A 13,134-nucleotide genomic window follows, 5' to 3' on the forward strand; every position below is an offset into this window, starting at 1 on the left:
AAAAATTATATTTAGGACTTTAGAACACTGACTTATATCATTGGACGTCGTGCAATACATCCAAATTGTTTGCCACTTACAACCACTCAGATCTGATAATTGAGACAGCATAAAGAACAGTTGGGTAATTAACCTTATTTTTGAACAGTGAGATTTTTCCATTATAGTTGTGGCTAAAATATATGTATACGTACCTTTCAGAGTTTTGGTGTTGTAAATCCAGACATTATAATACCAACACCAGTCTATGTTGATGAAGACTGCCCTCTATCACCCTCAGTGGTCTCTCCACGTACTGAAACATTACAATAGAAAACATGTAGCCTACATTATTTATGTACATACCTTGGAGTCTAACCAATACTGTTACCTAGTAACTGATGTCACTGTTTGTAGGGTTGGTGCCCAGACAGATCAGGATGTTGAGTGAACAGTTTGGTGTGTCGGTCAAGAGCAGCAACCTGATGGTAGGCTCTAGACAGGATAGTGTGAGGAACCTGCTGAAGGATTACTACATATCTTTGTGCCAACATCTGACCAACGTAAGTATCTCCCAGATGGTTCATTTGTTCATTACTTTTGTTATAATTGTTTCTGAAAAGTTTCAGTGGTTTTTTAAGTTAATAAAGTACTGTAAACTGTAAAAAGACAGCCTAGTATACCACAACTTAATATAACGATTAGCCTAAGATTAGTCAGTCCTTACTTTTTAGAAAGAAATTTAAATTTATCAATTCTCAATATCGATACCATGTTTTTAAAACTTATCAAATTTTCTATATGGATTTGCTACGCTTCACCAATCCCATCTTTATATCGTTAGACAAAGTAATTTTTGGGTAATGGGGTGGTTTTAAAGTAAAGAATAAATCAAAGCAGCAATGTAAGATACTAATGAGCTAATTTAAATCCAAACCAGAAAAATTATCACCTTATACCTCAATAGTAGAGAAATTAAGCCTCTCCCACGGACGCCTGAATATCCCCCACCCCCATGGTTTTGTAGACTTCATCCATGTCTCCCGGGACTATGGCAAAATCATGAACAACTCCTGTGGTCCTACAGACAATATCATCGCCTTCCCCGACCACAGCAAGGCTGTTTATTATCTTCCGCGGTTGTGTAGACTTCAAAAATCCTGAATATTACCTTTGGTAATAGAAACATCATCATCGTCCTCTGCATCATCGTAGAAAGACACTGAATATGACCCTCAGACAAGGGATCATCATCATCGTCTTTCATGATCCTGGCAAAATCATGAACATGTCCGGTTGTGTAGACATTATCTTAGTCCCCTGGAATCGTGAAAAAATTCTGATCATCTCCTGCGGTCCTGTGGACATCATCATTCTCTCCTGCGGTCACAGAAACATTATCGTCATCATCTGCAATATTCTCTATTCTCGGTGCCGGTACCAACATCTAGAATCGGTGGTATGGAAAGTTGACACTTCCCTATAGGCCTAAATGTATTTGTTCAAGTCTTGCAGCTTTATCAGCCAGGATGGTCCTTTGCTTTTGCCACAAATAAGTAACAACGGTTCTTCATTTTAATATGCTTTTAAAGACTAAATTTAAGTAGAATAGTTATATATTCCAACCTGGAAACCGGGAATCGTAGCATATATGCATTTTGATGACCGGGAAACAATTTTTTAATTGTGCATAAACTTTGTAAAGAACTGCAAAATTTTAATGTTTACTCCCTTTCTCTACAGAGTATGGATTCAATATATGAGAAATAAAACTCCAGTCCTAACAAGCAAGTTTTCTTTAAGTAAAAGATTGGCTACAGTTGGTCTATATACTGAACTGATATTGCATATTTATGAGTTTGTAAGCTCTTTTGCTCTTTATTTTAGGAAATGAAGAAACTAAATGCTTATGAGTCTCAGAACAAGCATATTCTGATGGCGAAGGGGGAGCTGCGACCTGATAGGGTGACAAATGTAGAGGTAAGTTCACTGTGTAAGTGGTACTCGTTGTTAGCCACGAGGAATATACTGTTCCACAAACTTAATAATATCTGGAACGTAAAAATACCATAGCGGTTGCTCATTGGTGTGCCTTGGCCCTTGGACTGTTGAGCTACCCAGCAAACATTGATGGTTCAAGAGCAGCTGCCTGCACTGTGTCATCTTTGGCTAGGTACCATGTGCAATACTATCCTTGGACCATTACAGTAGATTCCCGATTATCCATGATAACGAGTGATAATCAAAATCATGGATAGTGCAAACCTAACCTTAAAAAGGGCACCCATTTCAGCAGAAAACTCTGTGGTCCGAGGAGATATTGGATGTTAGGAAAATGTCCCAAAACTCCAATGTCCAAAAAAATTGACATCAGTAAAATCAATGCACTGGCGTTATAGATAGTCCAACAAACACACTAATATTTTTAATTTTGCCATATTCGTTAGATAGAGTTGTGGATAGTTACTCTATGCCTTTTTCTCTTTTACGTAGAAGAAAGTTACGCTGTCTGCTGTACAACTGGGAAGTTGACATTTGCTGTTTGTTTTGTTTTGTGTACTGTAAAATATGTTTTTTAACAGTTTTTTTTTCTAAAAATTTAACCTTTTATTTATTTTGAGTTCACAATGGACGATTCTGACAGTTCTGACTGTGAAAAACTTTATAATAAGAGCCGACGATAACAAAAATACTGTTCAGAAACATAGTGTAATCTAGTGTTTGTATTTACGATGACCTGAGTGACAGCCTTGTGGAAATGGAAAACAGTGATGGTGAATCCATGAATTTTGAATCTCTAATCCTACTCTCAAAAAACCGAATCTCTAGTCTGGAATCCTAAATTTTGAATCCCAACACCTGATCCTCCAAGTCCTAATTGAAAAATAAAAATAAAAAAATAGGTACTCCTCAAACTTGTGTTTTTAATTGTTTAAATACGCTTATGAGTTAAATTATTATTAAGGTAAAAATACTTAATAATATGTATGGTAGGCTATGTTAGATCAGTAACTAAACTACCCTAACCACAAACATAAAATTATCAAGATCAGCATATTGGTAGGAGTGGATGAGGCAGAAGAAATAAAACATCAAGCAACACCAATGGAATGGTATAGTTGAATTCTTTTTATAACCTTGCCCACAAACCACCCTTACTAACTAAAAAGCAAAATTTAATTGAAAATAATGAAAATGCAGTTAAATCAGTTATATTACGGTATGTTTTTAGGTCATGAGGACAGAAATAAACAATCTACTCAGTGGAGCAATGACTTTATCTGAATTGTTGGACGAAGAAATGCCAGATCTTCCAGACACAGGTATGTATCACTAACTTAACCCTTACCAATTAGTTAAATATAGTAGATGAATGCTTGCCCAAACAAAACGCTATGGACAAAACTATACTCACCTTTTAATACAGCGTGCATTGGCTGATCTTGGTATTTCCCAGTTTTGCCGATAGAGTACCAAAGCTATTGGGGAACATCTCTCGTTATGGAAACTCACAATAACAACATTCCCTGCCCTCCGATTGTCAGTAAAATGGCAGCACGCTACACTTTCCGGTCTCTGCTACTAGTAGATTACAAGTTGCTCAAAATCCCTGTATTAGATATATTTAATTTAAGACTGGGTGATCATGTAACAAGATATTATTGTCAGTTGGGTTGGTTAAAGATCAAAGAGAGAAGAGAATTAACTTATTAATTAATTAATGTTTTAAACACAGTTTATAAAGTTCTAAATAATTGTAAGCCAGAATATTTGTTTAAAGAAAAGATAAAAACAACAGTACATTTGCTTCAAACCGTTCCAGATCTGGCAGACTTAGTGTTGGGAGATGGAGAAGAATGTAGTGGACGACAAGTGTGGGAAGATGAAGATCTACGACGCTTCTACACTCAACTGCCTGATGTGCAGGAATATCTTCAACAGATCAACAAGCAGGTCACTTGCATATCACTTTATCCCTATGTAATTTTGTTAAGTTATAATATTATGACGTACCGGTAATGTTAAGTTATAATTATGTATATATAATTTTTTTTGTGTTTTTGACTCTATCTATCAAAAACAACAAGAGCTGGGCATTGACTTCGAGGAAGGTAATTGCTCAAATAAACTATTCACAAAAAAATCTTATTCTGTTGAAGATGGACCTAAATTTGTCGCAATATCTCTGGTCAGGTCAACATTTGACCCTGGCAACACAAGTATATTACAGGGTGTGTAGTAGTTGAGAAGAACAGGAAAGTCTGTAATAAGTATTCAATCTCAAAATGGTCTTGAAAAGTCAGGATTTAGTCTTTATTTTGTTGTAAAAGTCAGGAATTTTAATTCTATGGACCATATAAAATCTAATAAAATGTTAAAGATTTTGCCGCAACCACACAAGACTATGATGACGTTTTTGTGACCGGGGTCGTCGATGATGATGTCCTATAGGGCCGCAGAATATGATGAGATTTTTCCTGCGATAGTGGAAGTCGATACTCGATAGTGATGTCTACACGGCTGAAAAATGTTAATGAATTTGTTGCGATCGCGCAAGACGATGATGAAGTTTTAGTTTACATGTCCATACACGACTGCAAAGGATGTTCAAGATTTTGCCGCGATCGTGCAAGACGACAATGACTTTTTAGTCACCACGGTAGTCGATGATTAAGTCTACCCAACATTTTACCCAGATCGTGCGAGATGATGATGACGTTTTTATGACCGCGTGAATTGATGATGGTGCCTACCTGGCTGCGAGAGATAAAAAGAATGTTTTTGCTATCACTGAAGACGACGATAACGTCCACATGACTCTAAGAGATGTTTATGGTTTTGCCGCTATATCCCACCATAACGATGATGATGACTACATGACCGTGAAAAAGATATTGATGTCTACAAGGCTGGCGGGATGTGACCAGAAATTTGGCGCTATTGCAGGAGACGATGATAATGTCCACATAACCGTGGCACACCTCTAGTTATAATAAAATTGTTTTTTTTATTTTTATCGTTAGATCTTCATTTACCATTTATAGGCTATGTTAGTTATTTAATGTGTAAAGACGGATTTAAACCCAAATTGGCTATATCAAATTTTTTATTGCTGCATACATTTTTTTCTTTACTTGGAAAAAACTCCATTGTCTCAAAAATATTCATTACATTAAGACAGGGTATAATGTAATATGTAGTACAATCAATTCATAAAAACAATGGTAGGCTATTGGTATTGAGTATTATTGAGAAAATTTTTCAGGGACCGGTATCGAAAATCGATAAATTTTTGTATCGACATCATTAAATTATGAAAAAACTAGTCTGGAAATAGTCTTGAATTTTAAAATGGAAATAAACTAGGCACCCTGATATCATGATGTTCACACCTCCTATATTATTTATTGTTATTGTTTGTAACTTCATACTTCAACTTCACTTCAACATTGCCGAGGCTGTTAGAAAACTTAACTGATAGAAAAAGTTAACTGATAGGCCTAGTTTAATAATTTAAAAAGTTGAAATTTTAAAACATTTTCAGTAATCAATTCATTTACTGGTATTTATACTACTGTATACTATTTATACTACTGTATACTATTTATAGTTACTGTATACTATTTATAGTTACTTTCTGTGAATATTTTTTATGTACTTGTGTTTATTTAAATTTACAATAAACCTTTTTACAATGATTGATAACAATATAGTAAACTAGTTAAAAAATGGCTATTGTGTTACATACAAAAGGAGAGTAAATATGACTAGCTATTATAATACTTAATTAATATTGTTGTTTGTTAGATGTTTAATTCTCATTTTGTTTTAGACTGATCAAACCGATATCCCAAGCCCAAGCCAATTGAACGAATTGCTCAAAGCTGATGGTAAGATGTTACCAAACTTATTACTGATTTAGGCCTTTTGTCTTTACTGTTGCCTTGAACCTTCTCTTTTCTGGGATTCATGATCAGGTCTGCAACAAGTCCCAAACCAATTCCTAACACCTTCTTATGGGTTATATTGTTTGGGAATCTTAGCACTCACTGGAATGTAGGTTTTTGATTGAAGACTTTGTATTTTAAGCTGTAAGTCACAGGTTTGCTTCCTTGTTTTTGTATTGGAGACTTCCATGTTCCAAGTACCAGTAAACTCTCAAGCTAAAAAGTTAAACGTTTACATTTTTTTATCAATGTGACTTCATTGTCAAATATTGACCAAAATTAATTTTTTTATGAATAACCATTTTAACATTACTATACATTGCAGACAAGCTGTAAACCAACCTTAGGTTGAAATACTGTTGTTCATGTTCTATTTATTTTTTTTTAATCTCTAATTGTTCAATCAATATGAGTAGTATCGAATAGGGTTAGCAATGATAACTGTGTACCACAGTTGTACCGAATTTGTCAGAATTAAAGTTATAGTTTTAGCAAATTTCCCATTTAGGGAATTTAAGCTATTACCTAAGGTCTCATAGTAAGACCTGTACCCAGGGCCAATTTACTTTTTGTTTTGACGTCGGGGATTCCAAAAACACCATCCATTGAAATTCATGTATTTGGGCTAAGTACTACCTTAAGTACCTAGAACCTAAATTTAAATTAGCCTATTTGTTAAATTAGTTGTATTAAAATGGGGAATGGATATAATATTTGTAAGGAAGGAGATATTTTAGTGAAGATCCAATCAGGCAAATGGAAACTTGAATAGTCTGCAGGTTTTCTGCAGTGGGGGTTTTAGTTTTAAATAAGTTATATTTTAAAAGCTAATGGAAAGAAACTGAAACAAACATGTATCTTAATTAGTCACTTGTGTATTTTATCAAATGGAAATTGTTGTTGTTAAAACTTATAATTTGATCCAATTGTCAAAAAAAGAATTTTTTTGTGTCTTGCAGATGCAGAAAATCAAAACAAGAAGACGGGCTTTGACACATTTCTAAAACTACTCCCTGAATGTCAGACCAAAGACATGATTGACAATGCTGCTTTGGAATTTCTCCTATATTTTAATTCAAAACCTAGTCGCAAGAAACTTATCATGTATGTTTTTTGTTTGTTTACTATATCATTTTACTATATCCACTGAAGAAGTAGGTTCTTCTTTAACTATTTTTGTTACTTTTATGATAAAATTATTCAAGAAACTGATAGTAAATAGAATTTAATGAGCATGACAAAAAACATCAGTGTATGAATTAAAACCAGGAATGAACTGTTAGGTAACCATAGCAACTCATTTAAACAAAACCAAAGTTATACTTTTATAAAAAAAACAAATAATTGTCCAGCTGGTTTTCAACAGTATTGAAGCACTCACCACAGTACCCCCCTGCTAATGATTTAATTTAAGTAAATCATGATACTTGAAATCGTACAGGAAAGCGTACATGTCTCCCAGATTTTGTCTTAATCGCAGGTTTTAATTCGCTTGAACTTGTCTTGGTATAATTAGGATCATCCATGCTTTGTGTCTTGCTTTGTGCTTGTGTGGATTTGTTGCTTTCTGTCCTATTTGGTGCATATCCATCGTTCTTGTATTCGGACCAAAAGTATGCCGGTTTGAGTCGATCCATGGATACCGTGACATTACAGCCTTTAATCACCACAACGGCAGTCTTGGTGGTTCTGCTGATAATAGGGTAAGGGCCAGAGTATGGGGGTTCGAGAGCTCCCTTGGGGATGTCAGTCCGCACAAAGACATGTGTGCATGTAGCGAGGTCCTTAAAAACGAATGGCGTCTTCGCACCATGTCTAGTTCCACTGACTGGACGCAGGTTGTTGAAGTGCTGACGTAAGCTCTTTACGAAGTTTGGTGGATCCAATTGATGTCCATCTTGGCTGGGCGTCATAAACTCTCCAGGAAGTCGTAGAGGTTGACCGTAAACGAGTTCTGCAGAGGAAGCTTGCATATCTTCGCGCCACGCAGCTCTGATCCCCATCAGTATCACTGGCAATACTTCGGTCCAACGATCTGTTGTGTGACACCTTATGGCTGCCTTGAGTTGTCGATGAAGGCGTTCAACGAGTCCATTGGCAGCAGGGTGATAGGCAGTCGTTCGCAGACGTGTTGATCCAGTTAGCTGTGTTAGCTGCTGGAAAAGAGATGATTCAAATTGTCGACCTTGATCTGTGGTTATGCGCAGTGGCGTTCCAAACCTTGAAATCCAGTTGGTGAATAATGCACGAGCTACAGTTTCAGCTTCTATGTTCTCAAGTGGAACTGCTTCAGGCCAACGTGTAAATCTGTCAACACAAGTCAAACAATACCTGTAACCTTCCGAAACAGGTAATGGGCCAACTAGATCAATATGGATGTGTTCGAATCTAGAAGATGGTGGAACAAACGTACCAACTGGGGTTGAACTGTGACGTGTTATCTTTGACTTCTGGCAGGAGAGGCAGGAGCGAGCCATAGAACGACAGTCCGATTTCATTGAAGGCCAAACAAAACGTTGGCTAACCAGTTTTGTGGATGCCTTTATCCCGGGATGAGACAGGTTGTGCAAGCTGTAAAAAGCATTTTTTCGAAATTGTTTTGTGACAAAAGGACGGGGGTTTGAAGTAGATACATCACAATAAAGTGAGATTTCCGTTCCTGGTAGCAGCACTTGCTTGAGCTTTAGGTTGGATTCTGTTTCTAAATAGTGTTGTAGTTCTTCATCCTGAGCTTGAGACTCTGCCAAAGCCTGGAAGTTTAAGGAGGCAGTGGCTTCTTCTATCCTAGAGAAGGTATCTGCAACTGCGTTTTCTTGTCCAGAAACGTGGCGAATGTCAGTTGAGAACTGTCCAATATATTCCAAGTGACGGAACTGTCTTGGAGAACACTTATCAGGTTTTTGACGGAAAGCAAAGGTCAGAGGCTTGTGATCTGTAAAAATTATGAATTGTCTTCCTTCTAGCATATGTTTGAAATACTTAATGGCAAGATAAATTGCTGTTAGTTCTCTGTCATAAGTACTGTATTTCTGTTGAGTTAGACTTAACTTTTTGGAAAAGAAAGATAGTGGTTGCCAGTTTTGTCCTACCTTTTGTTGCAATACACTTCCTACAGCATAGTCTGATGAATCGCAGAAGATTGCAAGTGAGGCATTCGGTGCAGGGTGAGACAACATAACGGCTTCACTGAGGCTTTTTTTACAAGTTTCAAAAGCTTGTTCACTTTCTGTAGTCCAATTAATAGGCATATTACCTTTTAGATTGGCTTTCAGAAGGTCATTTAGTGTGCTCTGCTGGGACGCTGAATGGGGTAGGAATCTACGATAAAAGTTTAGCATACCAGTGAATCTTCTTAATTCCTTTGCAGTCTTTGGTTTGGGGTAACAGTCAAGAGCTTTCACTTTTTCAGGTAAGGGTTTTATCCCTTCTCCGGAAACTTGATATCCGAGAAAACTAACCATGGGAACTCCTAGGTTGCACTTACTGGGGTTGACAAAGACTCCGAAAGAGGATAGGCGGTCAAACAATTGTCGTAAGTGAATGAGGTGTTGTTCTTCGGATTCTGAAGCTACGAGAATGTCATCAATGTAAGCGTAACAGAAGTCTAGGCCACTGAGTACACCATCAATGAAACGTTGAAAGGTTTGGGCAGCATTGCAAAGTCCAAAAGACATGAAAGGAAATTCGAAAAGACCAAAAGGTGTTGTTATAGCAGTCTTATGAACGTCATCAGGAGCTACAGGGATCTGATGGTAAGCACGAACAAGATCTATAGTAGAGAAAACTTTTTTACCATGCAAATTTAGAGAAAAGTCCTGAATGTGAGGAATAGGGTAGCGATCAGGAATGGTTCTGGCATTTAGGGCTCTGTAGTCTCCACATGGTCTCCATTCGTCTCCTTTTTTGGGAACCATATGAAGAGGGGATGACCAGCTGCTAGAAGAAGGTCTAGCTATACCTAACTGGACCATAACCTCAAATTCTTTTTTGGCTAACTTTAACTTGTCCGGGGCTAGACGACGGGGTTTGCTAAAGACTGGTGGTCCTGGGGTTGTCTGGATATGGTGTTCTGTTTGGTGTTTGACAGGGACAGAAGGTTTACCTGCCGGTCGAATAAGGGACGCATATGATTGGAGGAGCTGCATGTAGACATTTGGTTGGTTTGCATTTATTGCTTTAATACCACTTACCAAATTGGAGCATGTTGCGCGACCAGTGGAAACGAGAGAGGTTACCTGATCAATCAAACACTGACGTCGAACATCCACTAATAGATCATAATGATGAAGAAAGTCAACTCCAATGATCGGTTTGGCAACATCAGCTATGATAAAACGCCACACAAATGCTCGGCGTAGGCCTAGGTCCAAAGATAAGGTATGCAACCCGTAAGTGGCAATTTCGGTGTTGTTTGCTGCGTATAGTGTATAGTCAGATTTTAGCAGGGTGTCCACATTCTGGAAAGTCAGGGATAGTCATGGAAAGTCATGGAAAACAATTTTGGTCATTGAAAGTCAGGGAAATAGGCAAGAAGTCATGGAAAGTCATGGAAATTTCCAATTATGGATGGATTTGAGGGGACCATTCAATGCTCTAGTCAGCTGTAAACCCGGACTGTTGTAGCATTTTTCAGGATTTTTCACAAATGTTCGACAATTCAATTTATTACAGTTGTATTATTTTATGAGTTTTCGGTTTGTTTTAGTTCATTGTTTACCAATTGTACTCCATTGTTATCTGTTATTACATATTTCAGTATTTTCTGCAAAATAACATGTCCAAGCAGTATTATTTGTGTTTGTATGTTCCTATATAATTTGCTTGTAAAGTTCGTGAGTCATGGAAATCAATGGTAAATGGTCATGGATAGTCATGGAAAGTCATGGAAATTAATGACAAATCTTTTGTGGACACCCTGTTTTAGTATTTTACCTGAAAGCATTTTTCGTGGATAGACGCAAACATCTGCTCCAGTGTCAATGAGGAACTGTTGTTTTGTTACCTTGTCTGTGACGAAGAGGCGGCGAGATGTCTGTAGATCTGAGGAGTCGCTGGCCGCCATTAGAGACTCCCGAGATCGTTTCCCGAGTTGTTGGCTTGGAAACTGCAAGGCCTGGTGCACTTAGTTGCTGCATTACCGAATCGCTTGTGGTACCAGCAAACATCGTCTCTTGTCGTGCTCTTGGAGCGTGATCTTGATCGCCGAACCGGACTTGAACTCCATGTTGGACGACGATTTTGATTACTCCGCAGATCTTCTTTGATAGTTGAAATGTCGTGCTGAAGAGTGCTTACGATTTCGCCCATTTTAGATGTCATCAGGATCGTCAGTCGCTCCATCATTACTTCCATAGAGTTGGGACTGTTAGTAGGGACAGCTGCTTCTGTAACTTGATGACGCGGGCTAATTTCAAGCACGGCGTCAGCCAACTCGGCTAGTGCATCAAACTCAGATGACTTTTGTGTTGCTAAAATGGCTTGAGTTGATGAAGGCAGACGACTCATCCACAGAGTTTTCAGCACAGTGTCAGGCACAACGGTACCAGCCAAAGCACGAAGATGTCTGAGGAACTGCGAGGGCTTTCGATCTCCCATTTCTTCATGTTCCAGGAGACGTCTGGTCTTCTGTTCCTGTGAAGAGCTTAGGCGTTGTATCAATTCTGTTTTCAGTTTTTCGTATTTTCCCTCGGTTGGTGGTCTTGTGAGGATGTCTCTCACTTCAGCAGCGTATTTAGCATCAAGGTTTCCACAAACATAAAAGAATTTTGTTTCATCAGATGTGATCCGAGCCAAGGAGAATTGGGTCTCGACCTGCGCAAACCACAGCTCAGGATCTGCTGGCCAAAATTGTGGAATCTTCACAGTAATTCGTTCTAGGGAGTTACCTTCTTGAGTAGTAGACATAGTATTGCAATTTTGCTAAATTTTGGTAAAAAATGATCACGTCGGGGTCACCACTGAAGAAGTAGGTTCTTCTTTAACTATTTTTGTTACTTTTATGATAAAATTATTCAAGAAACTGATAGTAAATAGAATTTAATGAGCATGACAAAAAACATCAGTGTATGAATTAAAACCAGGAATGAACTGTTAGGTAACCATAGCAACTCATTTAAACAAAACCAAAGTTATCTAATATATAAAATTGTCGTGTCACAGTGTTTGTCTGCAAACTCCTCCGGAACGACTTCACCGATCGTTATGAAATTTGGTGTGTAAATTCTGTAGGTATGCGAATCGGACGTAAACTATTTCCCGTTTCGAAATTCTTAAAAGGGCTCCGCCCCAGTGGCTCTGGAGTTTCCCATGTTAACCTTATGAGAAATGGAATTAATGAATCTTAACAGCTGTTTCAATTAAACAAGTTGGTTCTGTTCTATGATGTTCAATAGCATTAAAGTTACCAACAGGGTGCAGCACTATTATTTCTTTTACATTTATGACAATAGCTAATTTGCAACCAAAAGGTGAGTGAGCGTAGCGAACGAACTTCAACCTGGAGGCGAGTTAGCGTAGCGAACGAGCTAACCTGAAGGCAAGTGAGCGCAGCGAACGAGCTCCAACCTAAAGGTGAGTGAGCGTAGCGAACGAGCTCCAACCCAAAGGTGAGTGAGCGTAGCGAACGAACTTCAACCTGGAGGCGAGTTAGCGTAGCGAACGAGCTAACCTGAAGGCAAGTGAGCGCAGCGAACGAGCTCCAACCTAAAGGTGAGTGAGCGTAGCGAACGAGCTCCAACCCAAAGGTGAGTGAGCGTAGCGAACAAACTTCAACCTGGAGGCGAGTTAGCGTAGCGAACGAGCTAACCTGAAGGCAAGTGAGCGCAGCGAACGAGCTCCAACCTAAAGGTGAGTGAGCGTAGCGAACGAGCTCCAACCCAAAGGTGAGTGAGCGTAGCGAACGAACTTCAACCAGGACGTGATTGAGCGATGCGAACGAGATCATCTTGAAAATTAAACGTAACGGTACTTTCTTTCCATCGGTCTGTCTTAGGGGAAACCTATAACTTAGGCGATACGAAGTTCGCCGGGTCAGCTAGTACTTTTATAAAAAAAACAAATAATTGTCCAGCTGGTTTTCAACAGTATTGAAGCACTCACCACATCCACTTTCAATACACAAAATCTGTAATTTGTTTTGTTGTCAATAACCTAATATACAATAGTTTGTAAGTTTTGTTATTTATTTAGTTTTAAAGGTGATTTTTAC

The 13,134-nt window shown here is 38.1% G+C and overlaps 1 protein-coding gene across 1 annotated transcript in view; it reads left to right on the forward strand.

The window, feature by feature from the left end:
- Nucleotides 1-13,134, forward strand: part of LOC128986674 (regulator of nonsense transcripts 2-like) — a 66,643-nt gene that overhangs the window by 7,077 nt on the left and 46,432 nt on the right. The window contains exons 6-11 of the mRNA XM_054407159.1: nt 397-542; nt 1,867-1,959; nt 3,212-3,302; nt 3,803-3,933; nt 5,813-5,870; nt 6,887-7,031. Coding sequence (XP_054263134.1) covers nt 397-542; nt 1,867-1,959; nt 3,212-3,302; nt 3,803-3,933; nt 5,813-5,870; nt 6,887-7,031 — 664 coding nt within the window. The remainder of the gene's footprint in view (nt 1-396; nt 543-1,866; nt 1,960-3,211; nt 3,303-3,802; nt 3,934-5,812; nt 5,871-6,886; nt 7,032-13,134) is intronic.

The sequence above is a fragment of the Macrosteles quadrilineatus genome, unplaced genomic scaffold (assembly GCF_028750875.1).
Source record: "Macrosteles quadrilineatus isolate MER2022 unplaced genomic scaffold, UCM_ALF_1.0 Scaffold_2__2_contigs__length_208266976, whole genome shotgun sequence".
NCBI classification, from domain to species: Eukaryota; Metazoa; Arthropoda; class Insecta; order Hemiptera; family Cicadellidae; genus Macrosteles; species Macrosteles quadrilineatus.